Here is a 25,506-nt window from a genome sequence, read left to right on the forward strand (position 1 = left end):
CCAGTCAACACAAATATTGCTCTGTGTGTACACATGACTTTTCACCCAGGTTTCTGTGGCTTGGATAATTCTAAAACCATGAATGTTTGCATTATATTTCAAATCTGAAAGCAAACTATTTCTTTGAACATGATTCTTAATTATGAAAGAAGTCTACATATTTGAAAAAAAAACAGAAGTTGAAGTTGGAACAATATTCTTTGTCTAAAGAACTAAAACAACATCTATAATAAATTTTAATTTTTGAGCTATAATACACAAACACACACACACAGATACACATGAATAGGGTGGGCGAAGTTCAGTGAATTACTACCTCTGTTAGTGACAAATGGCCTCTCTCTCAGAGTGAAAAGCAAATTGTATGATGTTTGTGTACAAACAGCTATGTTACATGGGAGTGAGACATGGGCTATGACTACTGAGGATATTTGAAGAAACGAAGCCAGTATTATCTTCTGGATGGGTAATGTCAGTGTGCATATATAACAGAGTGTTATTTGAGAGAAAAATTGGGTGTGCAAAGCATCAAATGTAGTGTGTAAGAAAGACCAAAGGTATCCAGCTGTAGAAACCATGCCAAAACAGACATAGAGCCTTGGCAGCTCTTCAGCTGGCCAGCTCCTGTCAAACCATTCAACCCATACCAGCATGGAAATGAACAATAAATGATGATGATGATGACAACATAAGATGCAAATATATGGTTGATGTCAACAAAAGTTTATTTTTCAAACAGCTCAAATGGAATGAAAGTCAGTTTTATTAATTTTCATAAAAGCAATAACTGTTAGAATGAATGACAGTAATTAAAAATACAACATCAAAAACATATTTGATATAAAAAGATTAAAAAATAAATCTTCTCCAGTAAAAATTAATCTTGTGTTGAAGATTACATTTAGATTTAAAAATACAATATATTTTTAAATTAAAAAAATATCTCTAAACATGAAAATACAAATTTGAATTATTAAATTTTGGAAAACTATCATTCTTTACTGGTTCCTCTTATTAAAGAGCTACCATGCTAAGGTATGCCCTTAAAATTGTTGTTTATACTTTTGATTGCCAGATACTTTATAGACCTGGGCATTAATGAGATGTTAGCATAACATAATGGGATACAGATAAATGAGATATTCTACTATTGATTTTGCCATCTCTTGCCAATACACATACCCCACTCACAGAAAAAAAAATCCTCCAAACCATCAAACAGGCTTCCAAACAATATCTATTTACCAAATATCATCCATAGACATTGTTTGACAAGAGTTTATGGTAAATACTTTCCCAAAGTGTCACACAGTGGGAGTGAACCTAGAACTTAATAACCATACAGCTACACTTTCTGTTACAATGACTCTCATGACAAAAGTGTTAAGTTAATCATGCTATAATTCAACCAAATACTGACATCACACTATATTCTCATCTTGGACGTATTGTTGACATATTTTGATCAGCATTTCCTCTGAGCATCTTTAAGAGATATTTCTGAGCTAGGCTTTGGATTGGGCTTGGCATATTTATTCTACCAACTAACCACTAGCCTGCTGCTCCAAATGACAATAGTGTTGCATTTTAATATTTTAAACATGAGATTTAATCCTCCTTTTTTTTATGTCAGGTCCATGTTGATTGAACAGATCAGCAACACATCCAATATGGGCATATAGACCCAAAAATGCTATAAACTCACCATAAATTTATCTCATAAAAATATATATGAACTAAATAATGATATACAAAAAACAATATGAAAAACTTGATAAATCTTAAAGATGGTGAGCTCCATATCTGATAGATAATTTCAAAGGAATAAATAGTGATTTCTTACAATAGCTGAAACTACAAATTTGTATGGTTAAATCAAACACAATGTGTTTTTTATTTACTTGGAGGTACAGAAGAAAAAAAATAATCAACTTAAGCAAGATTTGAACCTATTATGTAGGGGGATGGAACAAAATAGAAAGCTTAAAAAGTATTCTACTATCTTGGCTACTCTCCTACTTTGAAGGAGAATAATATTGTTTTCAAATTTTGGTACAAGGCCAGCAATTTAAGGAGAGAGGATAAGTCGATTACATTGACCTCAGTATTCAACTGGTACTTAATTTACCAACACCTAAATGATGAAAGGCAAAATCAACTTTGGCAGAATATAAACTCAGAACATAATGACAGATGAACTGCCATTAAGCATTTTGCCCAGCATGCTAATAATTCTGCCAGCTCACCACCTTCTTGAAGGAGAATAATATTAAAACATAATGACGTGTCACATTTGTTTCCAGTAAGTAAAATATAATTAAGAAACAATTTCAATTGAATATGCAAACATCTTACATATCTATTTCATCAGGAGAATGTGTCCATTGATAGTAAAAATGAATAGGAAAAGTTAATAATCTAAACATATAAAATTCAGATATAATTTGAAAATATCATCATTTTCAAATAACTTTCACTCCAGTTTTAAAGACTCATGGGAATTATATGAAATCATTGATAGCACAAAATTTTGTCAGTGAACAGGTCGCTGTCTCAAAGTGACGAAAATATTTTGGCAAATTAAATTTAAATGTTGAAGTGAATCTAACGGTTTTTGTGTGTTCTTTAAATGGCTTATAAACACCTTCTACGCTGCAATTATTTTCATTCCAGCACACGATTTCAGATCAGGTCACTTGCTATGCAAGTACATCTCTGTAATAATAATAATCCTTTCTACTAAAGGCACAAGGCCTGAAATTTGCAGGGAGGGGACTATTTGATTACACTGACTCTAGTGTTTCAGTGGTACTCAATTTATTGACCCTGAAAGAATGAAAGGCAAAGTCAACCTTGGCAGAATTAGAACTCAAAACATAGTGACAGATGAAATACTGCAAAGCATTTTGTCCAGTTTGCTAACGATTTTGCCAGCTCGCAGCCTTAAATAATAGTAATAATAATGATTTCAAATTTTGGTATAAAGCCAGCAAGTCCAAGGGATGGAGTAAGTTGATTACATCAACCTGTGGTTAACTGATAATTTTATTGAACCTGAAAAGATGAAAGGCAAAGTCGATTTTGGTGGAATTAATAATAGTAATAATAATAACAATAATAAAAATAACAACACAAACAATAACAATGGTTTCAAATTTTGGCACAAGGCCAGCAATTTTGGGGGAGAGAACAAGTTGATTGCTCAACTGACTCTGAAAGAATAAAAGGCAATGTCAACCCCAGTGGCATTTGAATTCAGAATGTAAGGTTGGAAGAAATGCAGCTAAGCATTCTTTTCTAGTGTGGTAATGATTCTGCCAGATCGTCATCATCGTCGTCGTCAATAAGAAGAAGAAGAATTTCTTAATTTTACATGGCACCTTCAAACTAAAAGGAGGGTAATATAGAGGTGGTGTTATGGTAGGTCCTTTCCCAAAATTGTAGCACCAAAATAGTGAAATTGCTTCAAGCAAGAATCAGCATCAGACTGCAGTTACAATTGTTTTTTTTTTTATTACAAGAAATTGTATATATTTTACAGTAAGAAACTAGAAAGATGTAATATATTTTTATCAAGGATAACTTCAATACTTCAATGAACATATTCTCATCAAGAAATTGCCAATATATTATAGTATCCAGTTCATACACAATAATCTTTCTAGCTTTCTTTCACTTGTTTCAGTCATTAGACTGTGGTCATGCTGGGGCACTACCTTGATGAATTTTAGGCAATTAAAAATAATGGTTTCTACTGTGAATCAAGACCAAATTTCCAAGGCATATCATCACATTATGGTATCTGTTATATTAGAAATCAGCTTGTTCTCTTTTTAAACTTAGTTTTAAAGCTCAAAATATAAAATCCATAAATATAAGAGTTTTATAAGTAATGTTTAAAGTAAAATGATTGCAATTTATCTGTCATATTCCTGATAATTAAACAATTTGATACAGGTTGGTTATCTAATTTTATGGTGAATTAGGATATGAATCAGGAAATACTATGGAAACATGATTTGATCAACTAGGCAGTATAGGTATATTAACAAGACACCTACTATTTTTTATTCTTTCTTTTTAATTGCTTTCTTATGGTTTAAAATACATATATAGAAAAGTATAATTAATGCAATTAGTAAAAGTTGCACAAGTACAATACTAATGCTATAGTGGAAATAGTTATAGAACCATTGCTTTATAATGGTATTTTTTCGAGTAGCCATGTCAATCTGAATTCCTCTCATCTGATAAAATGTGCTAATTATTCCAAAAATATGAAAAAGCTGATGACTATGTAAAACAATATCAAAATATCCAGGCTTAAAACGCTCTGGGAAATGTGAAACATACATTAATACTGCCATAAAACAGTACAAAAATTGTTTTGTGTGATAAAATTTGGAATAAAAACGTTCTTCAAGTGGAGTAAATAAAATAAAAATAGGTATATTGTCAAAAAAATAAGGCCATGAAAATACTCCAATCCGAAAAATTTGTTCATACTTTCTGCTAAATCGCGATTGGCAAGAGAAAAGAGTTGACAGCAAAGCACTAAAAAATGCAATAGGTAGGTACCATTTTCCAAACCAAGTGTACTCAAGTACTTCAGGAAATGCATAAGCACGATAAGCAATCGAACTTCCAAAGCTATAAAGACTTACAGCACCATAATCTATAAAAAAACAGATATGTCTAGCATTATTAGATAAAGAAAGAAACATATGAGCCATTGAACTAGCAAAAGGAAAGAGAATACATGTTACAAGGTAAGCAATCAGAGGAGAGTTATAACTACTTTGTAGAAAATCTTTGCTGTATGTTTGACAAATTGTGTACAGAAAATATAAAGCTGGCAAGAAATGAGTCCAAAAATTAAAAGTTTCATTAGTTGCAGTGAATACACTGCAAACACACTGAAATAAAGTACACTCTGGGTAACGATATCCAGTGAGAATAAAATTTTCACGAAATTCTGTAGGAATTTGTTCAACAGAACACAAGGGTCCAAGAATCCTTTGAAAGACCATCATTTCTAAGCTTCTATGTCTGATCTGAAGTTAGAATAAAAAATAGGAAATTTAATCACTAGTGAGGGACCTTATTTTAAAATTAATTTTCTGTTAAAAAAAAAAAAGGCAAATTATCAATTGGCAAAAAAGCAAAACCGAAATTTATTTTAATTTGGTGAAAAAAGTAAGGTTAAATCTCTGAAGAAAATAAAGAAAATGAAAAAAGACTACCAAAATAGTCATTTCAATATCTATCAAGTCATTTCAGTTTATAACATTTACTATAAGCGGGAAAGCATTTAATACTCAAATAAATATTATAGGCTTGTTTGTGAAGCACCTATGTTCTGAAGAGGGGGTTAAAAAACAGATTATTCTGTTTTATGTAATCTACTTGGATTTAGTTTTTTTTTTGTTATCAGTCATAACATCCAATTTCAAATTAGCAGTTTTGTTAATATTAAATAGGCTAAGGCAATTCTAATTGTTGTTAAACACAATGCTACTATGCTTAATTATATTCCTCTTATTAGTTACAGGCTGTTCTTTTGAATCACAATGATTCAGATATTTGCTACAGGGAAAGGTACTAAGGGTATTTTGATGCTTAATATCCTTAACCTGAGAGATTCTATTAGTATCATTAGACACTACAGTTCCCACATAGTTTATGGCAGTATATATTCAATTCAGATACATATGACATTGAAGTCTCTATCATTATTGTCAAATTGATTTACTTCATTATCATAATCATGATCTATGGTATTAACATGTTTGTATGTAGTGGGATACCTCAAGTGGAAAATATTTATACTATAGGCGCAGGAGTGGCTGTGTGGTAAGTAGCTTGCTTATGAACTACATGGTTCCGGGGTTCAGTCCCACTGCGTGCCATCTTGGGCAAATGTCTTCTACTATAGCCTCGGGCCAACCAAAGCCTTGTGAGTGGATTTGGTAGACGGAAACTGAAAGAAGCCTGTCGTATGTATGTATATATATATATATGTATGTGTGTGTGTTTGTGTGTCTGTGTTTGTCCCCCTAGCATTGCTTGACAACCGATGCTGGTGTGTTTACGTCCCCGTCACTTAGCGGTTCGGCAAAAAGAGACCAATAGAATAAGTACTGGGCTTACAAAGAATAAGTCCCGGGGTCGATTTGCTCGACTAAAGGCGGTGCTCCAGCATGGCCGCAGTCAAATGACTGAAACAAGTAAAAGTAAAGTAAGTAAAGTATTGAGAATATACTTGATTTTATCCATATTCATTGCTTTATTGTAATATGTAGCACTCTAAGAAAAAAATATCCTTATTAGCAGAGAGTTTAGAAATTTTAGGTGAAATACCCCTAACTATAAATTTGATTACCATTTGAGTATGATTTGAATAGTTATTAATATTGTAAACCCATCAAATTCCTCACAATCATCAACATCTGTTTCTAAAAGTTTCTCATATATATTACAAGATTCATCACATATGCCATCATCGTAAGGATTCCAGTCTGGTTCTGGTGAATCGATTTTGACTTCATTGTCACTATTGTACAGAATATCATCTTCGGTATCATCTATGGCATTAAAGATACCGTATTTTTAAAAGTGCTTTTACCACATTTTCTACTTTAACTTTGTCACATGCCTTTATAACAAAATCACAGAAAACATCAACCGAGACAGCACGCATAACTCCACCATTTGTAAAAGATTTTTCTCCATTCATCATTCAGTCATTCCATTGCTCTCTCACATTATCTTTAAATGGTTTGTTTAAACTGACATCAAGTGGCTGCTGTATAGAAGTCAAACTACCAGGAATAACAGCATATCAGTATTGGTTTTGGATAACTAGGTTTTAGTATTTGCCATTACATAGCTACAAAACATATCCCAAACCAATAAACTGTATACGTTTCATATGCCACTGCCACCTGTTCCAAATATTCTCAATCCATAATTTCACACCTCTCTCGTCCATCCATCCTTTCTCATGACAATGAACAAAAACGCCAGGAGGAAAATCTATTTTGGGGTCTGTTTTACATTTAAAAATAACCGTGGGTTTTAATTTTGTACTGTTGGCCATGCAGGATAATACAACCATAAATCTTGTTTTCTCATATCCTGTGCTTTTAACATGTACTGTTTTTACTCCCTTCAAATCTACCATTTTGTTACCCTGCATATCAAAGTTTCATGGAGTTTCATCCATATTTCCAATATGAAACAATGGAAACTGATGCCTTTTTCTCAGCTTGAAGATGAACTGGTGAAAAATGGTTACTTTGTGATCAAGATCTCTTGGAAGTTTTTGGGTGATTTTTGTTTTCTCCCTTATTACCAGATATTTTCTGTTCATAAAACAATTGCACCAGCCTACTGTTGCTTTAAAATATTTACTTTCTTCTTTATATGATTTAGCCCATTTTAGGGCATAAGATCTTATTCTATTTTATGTTACAATGTAGCCATCTTGTCTCTGTTGGAGTACCCATTCTGCTACCTCATTTTCCAACTTCGGTCAAAGAGTGCTTCCTCTTCTCATTGCACATTTTTTGTTTTTGCATGTCTTAATTTTTCCTCATTCTTTCTCAACTCTTATACCATCTTCTCAGTAACATTGAATGTTCTAGCATCAGTGCAATTGTTCGAACTCTTGGCTGCTGCTATGACTTTCAATTTTCTTCTTTTTGCTGGTGGTTGCATATTGGTATGGGTATAAAATAATTATAAATTTCACTTGACTAGACAGTTTGCAATTTTATATGAAGTATCGGTAAATGGTTACTAATACACCAAGCTGACTGTCACTGTTTAGAACATTTCAGTCATATGAACCACTATCATCGTATTGTTGTTAGCAGATGTTATGATAGCGATAAAGTTTTGATAAAGAAGAAGCAGGCTCCCTCTTAGACAACATGTGTATGAAAAGACATGATATAGAAACAGATTTGTTATTTCGTTCATTTTAATTTCTAAGGATGTAGTAAGTATAAAGAAAAAAAAACATTTGCTATAACATCATCTTTACATGACCAATATTTCTAAAGATATTTGTTGTTGTAAAAGCTACCCAGCGGTTTTGTAATTTATCAGTCATCGTATACTACAGACATGAGATAAATTCATGAAATCTTTTACAAACTTTGACCTTGTCTTATCTAAAGGTTGTCTTACATGTGGAAATATACGGTATATATATATATATATACGTTATTGAGTTCTGACTGACTTTTAGTCTGGAACATCAGTTTAGTTTTGGAATTTCAGAGAAACATAACTCCAAGACAAGGTTTTGTTTACATTCTTTCAGTTGCATAAGGAATAAGACAGTGATTTATCTAGCACTCTGCAACTCTTATGTCTCTGAGAAAGACATAATGAATATCACAAAGACAAACAATGACAGTCCAGGAGATGCCAATTTCCTCACTGCAGTTACTCCCAGGTGTCTTTTGCTTGGCCTGACAAGTTGATGTTTTGCATAAAAGGAGAAGAGCTGGAGCCCATTTGAATACATGTAGTCTACATTATGCTTCCAAATTAAATGGTTATAGACTGTTGGATGTAACTTGTTGATATAATAAGAGAATTCATGAAATTTCAAATTGGAAGAGTGAATCTTGAAGCATAGAAAATGTTATGAAATAACAGCATGTAAATATTAGGTTGCAAAACCCTTTTTGAATAGTAAAAGTCAAAGACTGCCCAAAGGACTTAAACCTGTATTTCCTGTAGACATGACAAGCATTCTACCATTGGAGAAAAAAAAGCTTTTGAATTTGTTTATCCATTTTAGAAACTTTATTCTTTCCAATGAGAAATGTATGTTGTTGATTCATAAGAACTTACAAACTTTTAAGTTAACATGAAAGAACTATTTTCTGAAACAGTGGGTCTTGAAGCACACAAAGCACATAAATATTTAAACATTTGAATAAAGCAATGCATTATTAGGAATTTTCTGCTCAATCATTACAGGAATGAGCCAATGTTACTTAAAAGATTTTCAACAGTATGTTGTAAGTTAATAGTTTAGTTTCTGAAATAAGTAAATTTACAAATGTTAATAAAAATACTTACAAGTTTTTTAAGGGTAAGTTTAATATGATCTGTTATTCTTGCAGCAATGACAATCCTTGCAGCCATATTTAGTACTTGCTTCCAAAAAATTAGTTTGGGCTATATATAAACTCTTAAAAACTCTAAAAAAATAAAACAAAGAATTTGTAAATAGTTTTGAATCAAAATATATACATTTAACTCTTTCGTTACCAAACCGCCCGAAAAAAATTTTGGTTAATGTGACCAAACCGCCCAAACCCACCTGTATTTACCTATTCATATTTAAATGAGAATATCAGAGCAAATCTCTTTAGTACATTCGTGAAAACACGTATTATACTTCGTAAACAGTTCAACTACAGTTTTGTACAACAATCGAAGTGTAATTTTAATTACATGAATTTTGGGAGATTTTTTTCCGAAATTTGTTCCTATTGTGTTTTTAAAATTTGTAATTCTGACAAAAAATGGATACGAATTTCATTATATCAAGCAGCGAGTCAGAATTCGAAGGATTTTCTACTGAAGACCTTCATAAATCTAACTCTATGACTGAAAAAAAAAAGCACGTGGCATTTGATAATGAATCTGATGTTTCATTTTCCGAAAGTGAAAACAGTGAATCCGAGAGCTCCGACAGCGATAAAGAAAATGAATTGGCACCTGAATGGAGTGAAAATTTAAAAACTGTTTCTTTCGGTGATTTTTCTGAAGAAACTGGACCAAGCCACAGACTTTCCCAGGAGAGTAAAGCCTTAGACTATCTCTTTTTACTTTTTCGAATGAGCCTATTTGAAATCATTACGGCGGAAAGGAACTGTTACGCTAAATGTAAACAAAGCGAAAGAAAGGATAGTTAGTGGTTTCCCACAACCTTAAATGAAATTAAGACTATTTTGCCATAAATATTATTATGGGTATCAGAAAGTTACCCAGAATAACAAATTCTATCGTAAAATTTTGTTGTATACCCAATTGAATATTAGCTAATAACCCATTTTCTATATCGATGTTTAAACAAAATTTTAATAATTTTATATTTTGTTGAATTTACCTGTATCTACCTGCAATTAGAGTCACTTTGTGACAAAAATTATAGTATAGAATTGGTTGAGAACATTTCATTAAATTATCTTCCAAAAATCACATTAATATATTGATAAATAAAAAAGTTATAGTTGTTTAATGAAACCAGACTAAATTTATGATTATGTTAGAAATTAATTGAAACACATAAGGGGTGTATTTTGGTCAGAAATATAGTAATGAAAGGGTTAAATTGCAGGTGTAATCTATCACATTTTCTGCACAGTACATTATAAATAAAATGGTAAACCATTAAAACAAAAATTACATGGAAATAATGAATTTTACTTTAAATAAATTTAGAGTATAAGTATCACAGAGACATGTATTCTGCTACAACGCTGTACTTCATTTGAAATTGCTAGTAGAAAGCTTTCTAAGATCAACTAAATAAAAACAAAATCAGCTCTTATTTTTTTTAATTCTGAATCACTATTAGTTACTATAGTTTCATTTGAACTACATCCAGCAATAATAAAAGAAAACATATAGTTATCAGAAAATATCCATTAATTTTAGCAAGCAATTCATAGATTTCAATTCATCTCCTATTGTGCAACTGACGCATCAGATTCTTCTTAATTTACCAAAGATATATGTCTCTGCAAAGAGAAACATATATTAATTTAAACTAATAATCATTGTTCTTTTCAATAAATATTTCAAATTATCAACTCATTTCAGTGGTTTATCAAGTGAATAGCATCAGCTGTCACAGAACACTGAAATCCTTTAAATATTGCTCTTTTTATGCACCTATTGCTTGTGTTGAGCATACAATATTGAGTCTTTATTAAATTTTTGTCCTAAACTTTTTATTATTGATTTTATTTGCAGAAAGGGCCAGTAATCATGCCCTTTGCAAAAAACAGAGGCAGAGAGTTTCTTTTAAGAGATGATGGTTAGATAGTGTTCTACAAAAATATCAAGTTGTTGAAAGTGTATATGGAATGATAATGGCACAATCTCACACTGAAAAAAAAAAGGCAAGGAAGTGCTATGTGAGGCTGCTGAATGTAGAGAATGCATAGGATAGAGAGCATCTACTTAAAGGAAATCCAACAGACACAAGCCATCCAAGTGGACAGCAGTATGGTAGATAGAGTAATTAAGGATGTGGAAGTAGGGAAAGCAGCTGATCCATCAAGAATAATTAAGATTCTTGAAATATCTAGCAAAATAGGGTACTGGCTAGTTACTCAAATTGTAAATCAGGTAATACAGAAAGGTATTATGCCCAGTGACTGGTATTGCAGTACCATTGTAAACTGCTCCAAGGCCAAAGAAGATGCATTAGAGACAGAGGCATCACATTGATGGACAAGATATAAAAATAAGTATTGCTGTAAAGCTCTGTAGAAGGGGCAACAAGCACAGTTTGACCATTTTGCTCGATCATTTTTATGACAAAATACATTTTCCTGTGGATAATTATATACCATTTGAAAGTTCTGAAAGTGATCAAAATCCAACACTCACATATCATCCCAAGTCCTCTAAATCACCCTCATATTTCCATTCATTTATGTTTGTCACATTTTTGTTTTTGACTGCTACTCATCTGCATTTCCTGCCATGAGGTAGGCTCATCTGGAATCCTTGGCAGGAGGAGATCCAGTTTTGTTTTACCTACATCCACACCATGCAGGTGTCCCAGGCTTATTGGAATGATATTGAAGAGTTGTGGCCCTGTGAAACCCAAGCTGTTGCAATACTTAGTCCTGTATCCTGATGGCGATGTTGGGATCTTTAGTACTGTAGTGGTAGCTAGATATTTGAATGATCTCTCTTGCAAGAAAGAATATAAAGTAACTTCCCTTTACTAAGTTTCTCAAAGCATCTGTGTCATGAGATGTGATTCTTAATTATTCAAAAAGCTTAGAGCTTTTCTTGGAAGTTTCTAGAATGTCTAGCCTTCCATTAATAAAAACAGCTTGCTAACCCTGCTCCTCGATTCTTAGTTTATTAGAATTAAAGCCATTCATGTCATTGTTATGTCCGTCTATTTTTCTACACCACATGACTGAAAGTTACCACTTAACAGTTATTTCTATATTTCCTATTTCTGAACTTTTTTGCATAGATTACTTCATTCAACTAGATGCTACATTTTGATTATGTATCATCATCGTCAGTAAATAATATAAATTTTTATGTAGTAAATATATAGTTCTTGAATTTATTCTTCATCTCTATATGAGCTCTTGTGATAATATACATGCAGCCACATCAACACCTGGTACTGACTATATATAATCACCACATAAATTGGTGACCAGCCAACGTGGATTCCAAATTCTGCCCTGGAGAATAATCACTACAATACTATGCAATGGTGCCCTGTTCTACTGTTTATGTAACTTTCAATGCCAAAGTTTGGTACAAATCCTCCCAGGATTTTCCAGATGTATATCACTGTATATCTTTCCTGGCTTTAGTAGAGTCTTAACTTTTGTAGCCTTTCCCAATAGCTTCCATGTTGCATTGAGACAATTTTGTTTGTGTAGGTCCACTGGATTGCTTTCAAATTCTACCATTAATTTTACACTATGTGGTGACCACAGTTGGGAGCAGTAATCTAATCAGTTGAGGATAATTGTCTTCCAGAGGACCATCATGGCTTTCTGATTAGGAGGTTGCAATCCCTCCTGCGCCAGTGTATCCATATATGCATTTCATTCAGCTTTATGTGTTGCTAGAACAGGGCTTGGAATTTTCCAGCACTTAACTGCATGCTATTTTCCTCAGCCTACCTGCATGCAACCCCTGTTGCAGATGTGCAACATCTCCATGGTTCTGTATCCTCTGGGAGACTTTTGTATCATCTGCATAGCTAGCAAGAGTGGCTATCTGGACAGCTGAGGGCATGTCTGAGAGGGCCACTATGAATAGCAGTGGCCCTAAGACAGTGCCCTGAGAAACACCACTCACCGTTTGTGTCTCCTTAGAGGAGGCTCCATTGGCTACCACTGCCTGACTTCTATCTTTTAGAAAATCATGTAGCCATTCTCCAAGTTTTCTGACTATGCTAAGATTACACAGTTTGTGCCATATGGTTGATTTTATTAAAGACTTTTACATCACGTCCAAAAAATACAGAGAAAGGGGCAGCAAATGTGAGCTTTGCATTACTGAAAAGCTAAACATCTTCCAATCAAAATATAATATTTTAAGTATTAGGAATGAAACCTTCTTTCCTTGTATGCATAAGCAATATTTTACACTCTGATATTTCAAAGAAGACTCACCACCTACTCAATAGGAAAGATAGGAGACATGGTGGAGTTGCAAAGTACATTCATGAAGACCTCACACCCCAGATCTTTTTGTCACACTCAAACTTGGTGTGTGACACACTAATTATACATTTAAGACAACTCAATATAGTTATATGTACTACTTATCCCCCATCATATGCTCCAAATCATACCAAACTATTTGAAGACTGCCTTGCAAGAATAGAAGTCTTAACCAAACTAGAACAACACATCATTATATATCTCATGAGACTTCAACCTGCTCAATATAGGATGGCCTGCAGGTTTTTTCCTCTAAGGAATGAGTGATGTGAATGAAGTCAAGTGGAATCTCTGCTCAACCTCACTAAGTTATACATGAAACAAGTAATACTCCAATCAACAAGGGCAAACAATATACAGTGGTACCTTGACTTACAAGTGTCCACACCTCTAAAAAGATGGTTCCCTCATGGGAAACCCAATGAGGATAAGTGAAGCACAGAATGAACAATTCAATAGTGTTTTCAGCTCACCCTTATGACACATGCAAGTCAACATACTTGTAGGATTCTTTATCACTACAGACGTAAAGCACATGGGGAGTGGGGAGGGGAGAACAATTGATTACATCAACATCATAGAAGAGGATGAAATATTGGCTATAGATGAGGTAGATGCAAACTCAGCTGCTGACCTCAATCTCATCAATCCTTTTCAAATCATGCAAACAAGCCCTTACAAGTCATAAGCTCCCAGGCAAACTGAAATAGGGAATAATATGCCCTATTCATAAAGGAGGAAGTAGAGCAGATACTAAAAACTATAGGCATACCTCTCTGACCTCACACATCAGCAAAGTCATGAAATAAATACTCCAAAGGAAACTAATTGTATTCCTTGAAGAGAATGACTTACTGACTGACACCTAGCATGGTTTTCAACCAGGCAAAAAGTTGCCTAACACAGCTCTTACAGCACTACAACTGGATGTAAAAGCAGCTGCTCAACAATTCAAATGTGGATGGAGCATAACTTGACATTGCAAAATCCTTTGATAAAGTCAACCATGGTATGATATGTTACAAGCTACATAATCAGAAAACTTGGAGAGTGGCTACATGATTTTCTAAAAGATAGAAGTCAGATAGCAGTGACTAATGGGGCTATTTCAAGTCACTGCTGTTCATAGTGGTCCTCTCAGACATGCCCTCAGCTGCTCAGAGAGCCACCCTTGCTAGCTATACAGATGATATAAGTCACTCAGAGGGTACAGAACTCTGAAATGAGTAATGATGTATCTTTCCAGGTGCATATTACTAAGTTGGCAATAAAATACAGATGGTTGGCTGGATGGCTTCTTAAAACATTCAAGATGAGAGAACAGGAAACTACGATGGTCATCTGGAGGATATTGATCTTCACCAATTTAGATTACAGCTTCCAACAATGGTCACCATACAATCAAAAATTAACAGTGGAACTCAGAGCAATTTAGTGAAGCTACACAAAGAACATCGTCTAAATGCAACATGTCAGGTACGGGGAGAAACTAAAAACAAGACTCTACTCCCTAGAATGAAGATGGATAAGATATGCAGTGATATACATCTGGAAAATTCTAGAAGTTGGTCATTGAAAGTTATACAAACAGCAGAACAGGGCACCACTGTATAGTACCAAAAAACGAACATTACCTCAGGATACAGAACCAAGTACTGCAACAGCTTCGGTTTCAAGTGCCCATAGCTCTTCAATATCCTTCCAAAACACCTGGGAGACCTCCACAGGATGGATGTAGGTGTTTTCAAAACAAAACTGGATCCCCTCCTGCCAAGAGTTTCAAATGAACCTACCTCACAGAAAAAGACACAGGTGTAGGCAGCAACATCAAAACTCTCATTTACCAAATGCCACATATCAGAAGAGGCTTAGTGAGAGTATAGCAAAAGGTGGTACCCAGCATGGTTGCAGCTCTCAGATAGAAACTAGAAAAGGAAAGGATACATGCATATATATATGTACATGTACATACATATATGTGATTTGGGCAGAATCAGAGGATCCCATTGTAACATTTAAATTATCCGAGTCCAATATTTTTCATTATATGAAATTAATGTTTTTCTGATAGTTTGGATTATCTCTCTTTCCAAAGGTGAAATGTTCTTAAACCTATTTGCAAATGCCAATGCCTTATCTAAAAGACTCAGAGATACTGACTGATAATAATTATCAATGTCGAATTGTATAAAATAAGTTTTCTCCTTATTTTGAGTTGAACAAAACCATGTAATTACATCAGGACATATCAAATGTATTGTGGGTTTACTAATAAAATTTGCCTTATGGTCCTTAAAGGTGAAATAGGGGATCTTTGGAGAATAGGGCATGGTCCTATCTAGTAAATTCAAGTCCTTTATTAGTCTATGATGTTCTCTATTAATCTTGTTCAAACCATTAACTCTTTACATTTAAAATCAGTATATACATTAACTGGAATAGAAAACAGATTACCAGTTTTATCATGAAGATTGTCTGAGTTTTTTATATTAGAAATTATTTTCTGTAGTCTTTTTTGCAAAGAATTGGTTGTCCTGGAGAATTTCAGCCTTTTCATAATAAATATAAAATCCTTTTTGAATTTCAGTAGTTCAAGGGTGTGCGGAGGTTCCTTACATTAACTGGAATAGAAAACAGATTACCAGTTTTATCATGAAGATTGTCTGAGTTTTTTATATTAGAAATTATTTTCTGTAGTCTTTTTTGCAAAGAATTGGTTGTCCTGGAGAATTTCAGCCTTTTCATAATAAATATAAAATCCTTTTTGAATTTCAGTAGTTCAAGGGTGTGCGGAGGTTCCTGTATTGTAGTTTTCATGCTATTAATCCATTTCTTATTCCCCAATTCAAAATAAAAAGCTCTCCATCTCCTTCTTTTAATCAGGTCATTAATCTTTTGCAATAATGTTTCCATATATACATGTTTTGGAGGAATTGGGATGTTTTTAATGGATAAACCAAGAATCTGTTTCTCCATGTGTTATTTCTATAGGTAGTGCTCAATTTGAGCTAATGATATATTAAATAATAAAAGAGTAACTCTTTCCACAAAATAACACAGAAGGGCTCAGTATATTGAGCAAATACAAAAGTTCAACAAGGGAGAGAAAACAGATTAGTTTATCATCCTCCTAGTCTGGCCAATGCATATTCAAATTGGAAATACAGTCAAATATATACATAATATATTTTTATTATATAATCCCAAGGTTAGGCAATCACAATATATATATGCAGAAAATTACATCAAATAATAATCTAAATTAAAATCACAAGCAGGTGAGATGTTTAAAAGATTTCAATAGGTGCAGGAGTGACTGTGTGGTAAGTAGCTTGCTAACCAACCACATGGTTCCGGGTTCAGTCCCACTGCGTGGCATCTTGGGCAAGTGTCTTCTGCAATAGCCCCGGGCCGACCAATGCCTTGTGAGTGGATTTGGTAGACGGAAACTGAAAGAAGCCCGTCGTATATATGTATATATATATATGTATGTGTGTGTGTTTGTGTGTCAGTGTTTGTCCCCCTAGCATTGCTTGACAACCGAATAAGTCCCGGGGTCGATTTGCTCGACTAAAGGCGGTGCTCCAGCATGGCCGCAGTCAAATGACTGAAACAACTAAAAGAGTAAAGAGAGAGAGTCCTCGAATGAAGTAAAATTAAATAGAGTAAGGTGATTTAAAACTGTTCTCAAATGAAATAGAAATAAAACAGTTCATGAATGAAATATAATGAAGTGAGATTGTTTCAGGGAATACGCAAAGCAAAAACTTTTTCTTTCTACTTTGGTGGCCGCATTTCCTTCATCAGAGATAGAATTTTTAAAGTTTCTTAAAAGAGTTTTTCCCACAATAGCTGTGTGATCTTGGTAATAAATATAAAAAATCCAGAAGAGTTGTAAATGAATATAAAAATTAAATTAAGAATGAAAATTCCAAGTGGTCCAGTGTGTATGAAATAAATTTTCATGTCTTATGATTATTAGAAATACACGATTATATTTATACCTATACTAAATTATATATCTGAATATGGATGAGTGGAGATCTATATCAGGGAACTCAGCATTTTAAAAACATTTTATTTAAAAAAAAATTTTTTTTCAATTTTTTTATTTTCTAAAAAAAGTGGTAAGTTGATAGCAACTTGTGCCAACATGAGATCAAAACCTTGGATATCTTATTCAGCAATAATTTTTTATCTGTTCTTAATATATTTATGGCTTCTTTCAAACAAAGTCTACAGGTTTTTGTATGGGTGTTATATAGAGTATACTCCCCCATGATAGACCATTTTAGGGCGTATACTTTATTACTATTTTTTAATTTATTTATATATATGGCCAAAGCATTGAATGTTTCGTATTCTTGTTAATAAAAGAATTCATATGTACCCTATATCTAATCATGAAATTTGTAGTGTTTCCAATGTATACTTTTTTAACTTGATTTAAAGTATTCACTTCACATTTATATGCTACATTGTTGAGTAGACACTGACCATCTAATGGACAATTTTTGAGGGATCGACAATCACAACTTTTTTTTGCAAAACCACCCATTGTCAAATTTTGTATTTTGAGCATATTATTTGTGGCAATAATCAATCCGAGGTTTGATGCTGTGGAGTAAGAAAATTTCAGACTCAATTTGTTAAAGATAGAATGGTACATATGTGTTGAAGGAAAATTATTCTCAATTAATTTAAAGAATAACTGGAGGAGTGCAGCACGAAGTTTTGTCAGTGAACAGGTCGCGGTCTCAAAGCAACAAAAATATTTTGACAAATCAAATTTAAATGTTGAAGTGAATCTAATGGTCTTTGTGTGTTTCTTAAATGGCTTATAAACACCTTCCACGCTGCAATTATATATATACATATATATATATAAAATTATTAATAGTAGGGAATATAAAATTCCAAGGCAACAGGGAAAAACAAACTCAATTTAGTAATACTAAATCAAATTTCACAATATATTGAATACATATAGAATTAAGAGACAGAACCTCCATAAAGTAATTCAATTAATAATGAAAGATATTATCTATAATAAAATATAGCTTGAAGGCTGTCTTGGCTGACCTGATGTATTTCCAGGCTTGCGTGTTGGTTGCACTCACATCTTCAGTTGTCTTTGGGCTTGTAGATGTTGTTACCACTGGTATTGCTAGGGCTACCATTGGTGCTGTTATCATTACAAGGTGTGTCCAGTAATATCGTTGTGGCTGCTGTTGCTGTGGCTGTTGTCATTGTGGTGGTCATCTTTGGTCACGAAGTGGGCATTACTGTCACTGATGGTAATGTGGGTGCCATTGTTGGTAATACTGTGTGTGGAGCCAGTGGCCTTGCTGGTGCTGCTGGTCATCCTCTCTGGCCATAGTGCTGGTGCTTGGGTCGCTAGCATTAGTGCTGGTGTTTCTGCAGCTGTTGCTGCTTCCAATAGGGTCAATGTTGTTGGATGATCTATTGCTGCTATTACTATGGTTGCTAGGACAGGGTATCACCAGAGCTTCATAGATGACTCTCTCAGCCTTGCATTGGCCAGTAATGTGTGCACAACCAACATCCAAGCCTAGAAATACATCAGGTCAGCCAAAACAGCCTTCAAACGATACCTGTACAACCACAGGTCCTTCTTCAGGATTCCAGAAAGACGATTCATTACATCTCTGGCCAGCCATGTGTGACACCTCAATGATGAAGGGACCTCATACAATATCAAGCGAAGGATCTACATTAACAGGAGCAAATGCTGCAATTTTTGCATAGCTGAGCAAGCAAGGATACTCAAAAACTCCCTGAAATCTGGATCACTCATCAGGAAATTTACAGCCCTTGCATTCATTTCCAGTGCTACCTGCTACTAGCATGGGATTCCCCATTCTTCAATTAAGCCTGAAAGGGTCCTTATGATACGTAAACCAGCTAAGAGATAAATCCCTGGTTTCTCCTTTTTGGCTCACAAAAAACAGGTCTAAGAGAGATAACTTGTGCTCACTGACTCCGGACTATACATTCTTTAGTGACAACTGACTAAATGAATGTAATGAATTCCTGCTTCCCAGAGGTAAAGAATCTGATGAGACGTCCACAATGACAATGCAAAACCATTAGGCACTCTATGACTGGACATAAACTTGAATACTTTTAATCTATCTTATATATTAAAAGGCAAGTGAACCACTTCTACTCCTACAATTTTCAACCAAATTTGACATGTGTGCTCTCTTTGACTTAGGACGTGTTTTCTTATAATTTCTTCCTCGAAATTCCGCAACCCCAACATAAATAGACTACTCTCAATTCGCCTAGGATCTTAACCCACCACGTCTATGCAACGGTACGTGTACAATTTTTGGCGCTTCTTCAGAAGCGCACTTCTCCAAGAAAATGATGCCTAATTTTTAAAACAATTATGAAAATGGGAAAAATATCCAAAATAAATGAAGTACACGAGCTTCATCAATTTTAAAATATTTTATACTAAAAACTAAAACACAGAAAATGGGCACTCACAAATATAAACAAACATATCGGACCATACAAGGGGTGGTAACTTGTAGCAGATATTATTAATGATATGAGGGGCCTGACAATAATGCTTGCAAATTCTTGATTGCTTTTAATCAGATTCTTTACTGCACACACTGGTAAGAGTTAGTGCAGCACATGCTGCTACCATGTAACAGTTGTTCGGAAATACCTGTTCAGTGGTAGCAGGACATGCTAGAAATACCAGACAAATTGGTTAATGTTTACAAGTACACCTGCATCAACCCCCACCACTTTTCTTTCTTAAATATATACATTATAGCCTCTGGCCCACCAAAGCCTTGTAAGTGGATTTCGTATACAGAAACTGAAAGAACACTGTCATATATATGTGTAGATTAGTGTGTGTGTGTGTTCGTATCCCCACCATTGCTTTACAACTGATGTTGGTGTGTCTACATACCTATAACTTAGCAGTTCGGCAAAAGACACTGATATGATAATTAGTAGGTGGTGCTCCAGCATGGCCGCAGTCACATGACTGAAACAAATAAAACAATAAAAACTATGCCATTTTAATCCTGAGCAAGGCCGGGTATCTCTGCTAGTTTATATAAAACTGAGAATGCGTGTGTGTCTGTCTGGATGTGTGCATCACTAAAACTCGAGAATTTCATTGAAATTTTACACATAACTTACTTAGGGTCCATGCAGAGTCATGGGCCAAAAAAATTTTCAACTCTTTGCCTAATGCGAACCCAGAGCAATCTCTTATCTCATACACTATTTCAGTATTATGTGTCAAAAGTGAAACAACATTTTTATTGTAATGTAAGATAATACTTTCAGTATGTATATAATATATATATAGTGAAACTATTAATATCTCTCTCAAACACATACACACACATATTATATGTATGCATGTATATATGTGTATATACATCTGCACATATATATGTGTATATATGTAGATGTATTTCTATACTTGTATGAGTATAGATGTATATGTATATATATGTACATGTATATATATAGAGAGAGATTTATATGTATATATATGTATGTATATATATATATATATATATATATATATATATATATATATATTATATATATATATATATATATATATATATGCACATATAATTAATATAGGATAAAATTTTTTTCGGGAAAAAAATCTTATCAATGGCCAGCATATCAAAAAATGCCTTTAAAGGTAAAATTTATACATAATTTACAAGATAAGGGCAGAAGAAAAATTCTAATGCCAGATACGCCAAAACAAAAAATTGTTGATAACCATTAAATTTATGCGTCTCGAAACAAACCGATAGAAATCTCTAAAAAATTTGTTATTACCGTATTGGTCCAATTTCGGGGTTAATTCACAAGAAATTTTCCCCTCTTCAGTGGCAAATACGCGAGATATAAATGAAATACTTACTCATACCCATGGAAGAAGCAAGCACCAAGTCCCGAGCAGACTTAAGTACCCCAAATATATCCAACAACTTGATACCTCTGTAATTAATTTTATCTAATGCATCACCTTTACCTTTGTAGCAGTTGATTATGGTACTGCTACACCAGTCATTGCGTATGACTCCTTCATGTATCACCTGATTGACTATATGGGTGACTAGACTATAGCTGACACCGCCAGATATTTTAAGCATCTCTGCAGTGATTTTTGATAGGCTGGGGGCTTTCCCTGTCTTCATATCCTTAATTGCCTTATCTACCAAGGTACTGTCAACTCGGATAGCTGGTCCCTCTGTTAGGTCAACATTCTGCAGACTCTCTTTCTCCCATTCTCTGCATTTAGCAACCGTTCATAGAGGCGTCTCCAAGTCTCTCTCCTAGCAGCCTCATTAAATGCAAGTGAGCTGTCATCCATGCGGACACATTTCTTTCCTATGACATCACGGTTCTCTCTCACACACTGTCTTGAAACACAAAACACCTCAAGTCTTTGATGCAGAACATTGGCAAATTTTTTCTTATCTGCTTCCCATCTGGCTAAATAACCCTGTCTCCTAGCTTCCCTTCTGGCAGTCTGATACAATTCCCTGTTACCATCGTTCTTCTAATCCTTCCATACCTGTTTCTTTTCCCTTTGGGCTTTCTCAACTACATTGTTCCACCACCAGGTTATCTTGGGGCGAGGGGGAACTTTGCACCATCTGCAGATCTGGTCAGTGGTCCTCAACAGGTCGTCCCATAGAAAATTCCAGTTGTCTTCCACATCATGTGGTAATATATCCCCCTCTATTTCGTTAAAAGCTTTGAGTAATACATCTCTAAATCTCTGTCCATTTGCAGGATCCTTAATCTTCTGGGCATCCATTTAGCCCTGATCCTGAAGTCACTAACTACTAATCTATGTTGTGGGGTGCATTCTTCACCTGAGAAGTTTTATTTATATATATATATATTATATATACATGCATATAAATATACATGTATATATATATATATATACTAGCATTAAAGACCCGTCGTTGCCGGGTCATAGTGCTAGTGCATGTATATATGTGTACATATTACATGTACATCTATATATATACATCTACACATAAAATACAAAATACAAAGTTATATCTTGATATCGCTAGTGATAACAATACTCAAAATATATAACAGACTGGAATTGTTAGCCCGTCTCTTGTAATTTCGATCAATTGTATCTTGTCCTCCCTCTTGTATAGAAGTTTGGCTACAATCCAGCCTACCTCTACTTGGGGGGGGGGGGGGGCATTAAAAATTTCTTTGCGGGATGTCCTACATCCCTGATATAAAGGTAAAAATAAAATATTTCCACTTTGCAAGTTTGAGTCAAGTACTCCCTTGCACGCTCCGTTGACTCAAACCTTGCTTCTATTGTGGCGAATTTACCGCCTCTGATTAGATATCTTTCATAATTGCACCAAGACACTTTTCGAAGATGCTATCCTCCATGTTGTTTTATTATTACCCACAAGGGGCGAACATAGATGGGACAATACAATCTGATGACGGGGTCAGACACACGAATGGGTTTTACAAAAAAGCGAATTTTAAAAATTTACAGAAAATTACAAAAATAACAAGAAATTGAATGTTGGAACAGACCGGAAGACATTACGGGTGGAGTGGGTGCGGGTTTAGCTCGGACCCCACGAGCCCCGCCTCCCCACTGATACTTTTGGTTTCGTTTGGTTTTACATTTATGTTGTATCATTCACTCGCAACTTTCGTGCTACATTTTTCCATCGTTCTTCATACACTCTCCTAGTCAGGCATATTCTCTCCAGCCCTATCTTCCTTTTCAGGTGAAAGATGAAATAATTCATCAAACCAGGGCCGGAGATGAACTTGCCTGACTGTAGACCTTTCATTCTCGTCTTCCATATCACCTCTTTCGCAATTGCTACTACAACGAGAAAACAAAACTTACCTTCTTTCGCGAGGAAATCTGGTGGGTCAATTTTTGTAATCGACTCAGTCGACAGCTGTACTCTTCGTGTACTTGACAACAGCTGTTCGGCATAAACCCACACCTCAGACACGTCCGGACAATGAACAATAGCGTGCGGGACGGTTTCCCTATCCCGCCCGCATCTTGGACATATCGGACTGTCTTGGCCACCGTGCCTTGCAAGTTTATCCCGAACAGGTAGAGCTCCTCTGTAGCATTGCCATGCCAGAGACTTCTGGAAATTGTCCAGTGTCTTCGGCTTGAACGTACGTCGGAACAGACTGGCCAGCTGATTATCGTCGAGACCTAGGGTTTTCCCCAAGGTATCTTCACATTCCACCTCTATCAACCCTCTATAGAAGAATGTGGTGGAACCCCCACCGCAGGAGTTGCCCGAGCGACGGAATAGCAGGAGAGCCTTGCGACACTCCGTGTACCAAGTACCAAGTTTCGATCTACGATTCAGCCAGGTTTCCCATCCACCGAAACTAGTGAACTTGAGAAACATCAGTTTTGCTAGCGAAGACCACACCCTTTCACCATCCAGGTAGAGCCACAGATGTCTTAACCTCAGCGCATGTCTGCACATCATCAGCCAAGGCATCCCTAGCCCACCCTTTAACGGTTGCTGACAGCAAGTAGAGCGTTTCACAAGTGGTTTCCCGCCCTTCCACAAGAAGTAGAAGAGCTGTCTTTCCAACTTGATCAACCACAAATCAGGGCAAGGAACGACGGAAAGGTGGTAGGTGATAACCGATGCGATAAACACATTGGCCACCTCCGCCCTCCCTTTCAGGGATAGCCACCGCCAAGACCAGGTCTTGGTTTCTGCAGCCACCCTGCTCGATACCTCGCCCCAATTCTTCTCTATTTGGAGGTCTGGACCGAACCAGACCCCTAGCAATTTAATCGGACCCTCCGTCCAACGTCCCACGACGCTGTCATGAGGCATCGACTTGCCTCTCCAGGTGCCGAGTTGCAAGCCGACTGACTTTTTGCGATTAACTTTTGCTCCTGTCACCGTCTCGTAAACCTCTATGGCCTTGCCTACTTTACATAGGTGGTCCATTTCGGTTACGATGATGGTGATGTCATCCGCGTACGCTGACACTGATTTTCCACTACCTGGCTGTCTCGGGATGTCGCTCAGTTTTCGCAGTAATGGCTCAAGAGCCATCACGTACTAAAGCGGGGAGAGCGGACACCCTTGATGAACTGAGCGCTTGATGTTGAACGGCTTCGACAAGAAGCCGTTCACACGAACTACCGAGTCAATGTTATCGTAAATTTGTATAATCCACCTGAGGAAGACAAGGCTCAGCCCGAACTGTGCCAGGGCAGATACCAGGTACCGATGGTCGACCCTATCAAATGCTTTAGATTGTCTAAATGGACCAGTGCCCCACCCTTGCCAGAATCACTATTAAACCCCTCTATAGTGTACCGCATTAGATGGAGATTATCCTGAATGGTTCTGCCCGGAACGGCACATGTCTGTGCCTCCCCGATCAGACCATCCGCGACACGCGCCAATCTTTTCGATAACACTTTGGCCAAAATCTTCAACTCTGTGTTTAGCAGAGTGATGGGCCTGAAATTATCAATGCACTTCCCCTTGCTCGGGTCCTTTCTGACTAGTGTCACTACTCCCCGGCGCACAGATCTGGGTATAAACCCGTTCTGCTGCCAGTTCGCATAGACCTCCGCCAGTAGGTGCCCGAACAAGTCTGGCATACTCTTATATAACTCATAAGGTAGACCATCCAAACCCGGCGCCTTGCCCGCGCCGCAGTCCGCCATTGCCTCAACCACCTCCTCAGGCGTGATTAGCCCTTCACAGCCCTCCGCATCTCGCCCCAATAAGCGCGGCAGCCCATCGAGTAGGTCCGTATAGGCCCTCCTCCAATCCAGTCCGCCGCACTCACCGAAAAGCTGAGCGAAGTGCTCCTGAAAGGCCTCACACATCTCCTCGGGTTTGTTTAACAACTCACCTTGTTGGTTCGTCAAAGATCGAATCGTGGCATCGTTACCTTGCTGTGCTTCCACCACTCGGGCCCATCTCACGGCGTTGATTCCTTCACAACC

General features: G+C 35.7%; 1 protein-coding gene across 2 annotated transcripts; it reads right to left on the reverse strand.

The window, feature by feature from the left end:
* Window positions 1-3,134: 3,134 nt before the first annotated feature.
* Window positions 3,135-16,067, reverse strand: LOC115211066 (membrane progestin receptor gamma-like). 2 transcript variants are annotated; one of them, XM_029779953.2, is made up of 3 exons: window positions 15,921-16,067; window positions 9,100-9,221; window positions 3,135-5,054 (listed from the first exon to the last, which is right to left on the reverse strand). In XM_029779953.2, the coding sequence occupies exons 2-3, from the start codon at window positions 9,163-9,165 to the stop codon at window positions 4,068-4,070; spliced, it is 1,053 nt and encodes a 350-aa protein (XP_029635813.1). In that variant the 5' UTR covers window positions 9,166-9,221; window positions 15,921-16,067; the 3' UTR covers window positions 3,135-4,067. The 2 variants fall into 2 exon arrangements, with proteins under 2 accessions (XP_029635813.1, XP_036358045.1); XM_036502152.1 differs by lacking the exon at window positions 15,921-16,067 and having other exon boundaries at window positions 9,100-9,259.
* Window positions 16,068-25,506: the final 9,439 nt, after the last annotated feature.

The sequence above is a fragment of the Octopus sinensis genome, linkage group LG4 (assembly GCF_006345805.1).
Source record: "Octopus sinensis linkage group LG4, ASM634580v1, whole genome shotgun sequence".
Classification (NCBI taxonomy): Eukaryota; Metazoa; Mollusca; class Cephalopoda; order Octopoda; family Octopodidae; genus Octopus; species Octopus sinensis.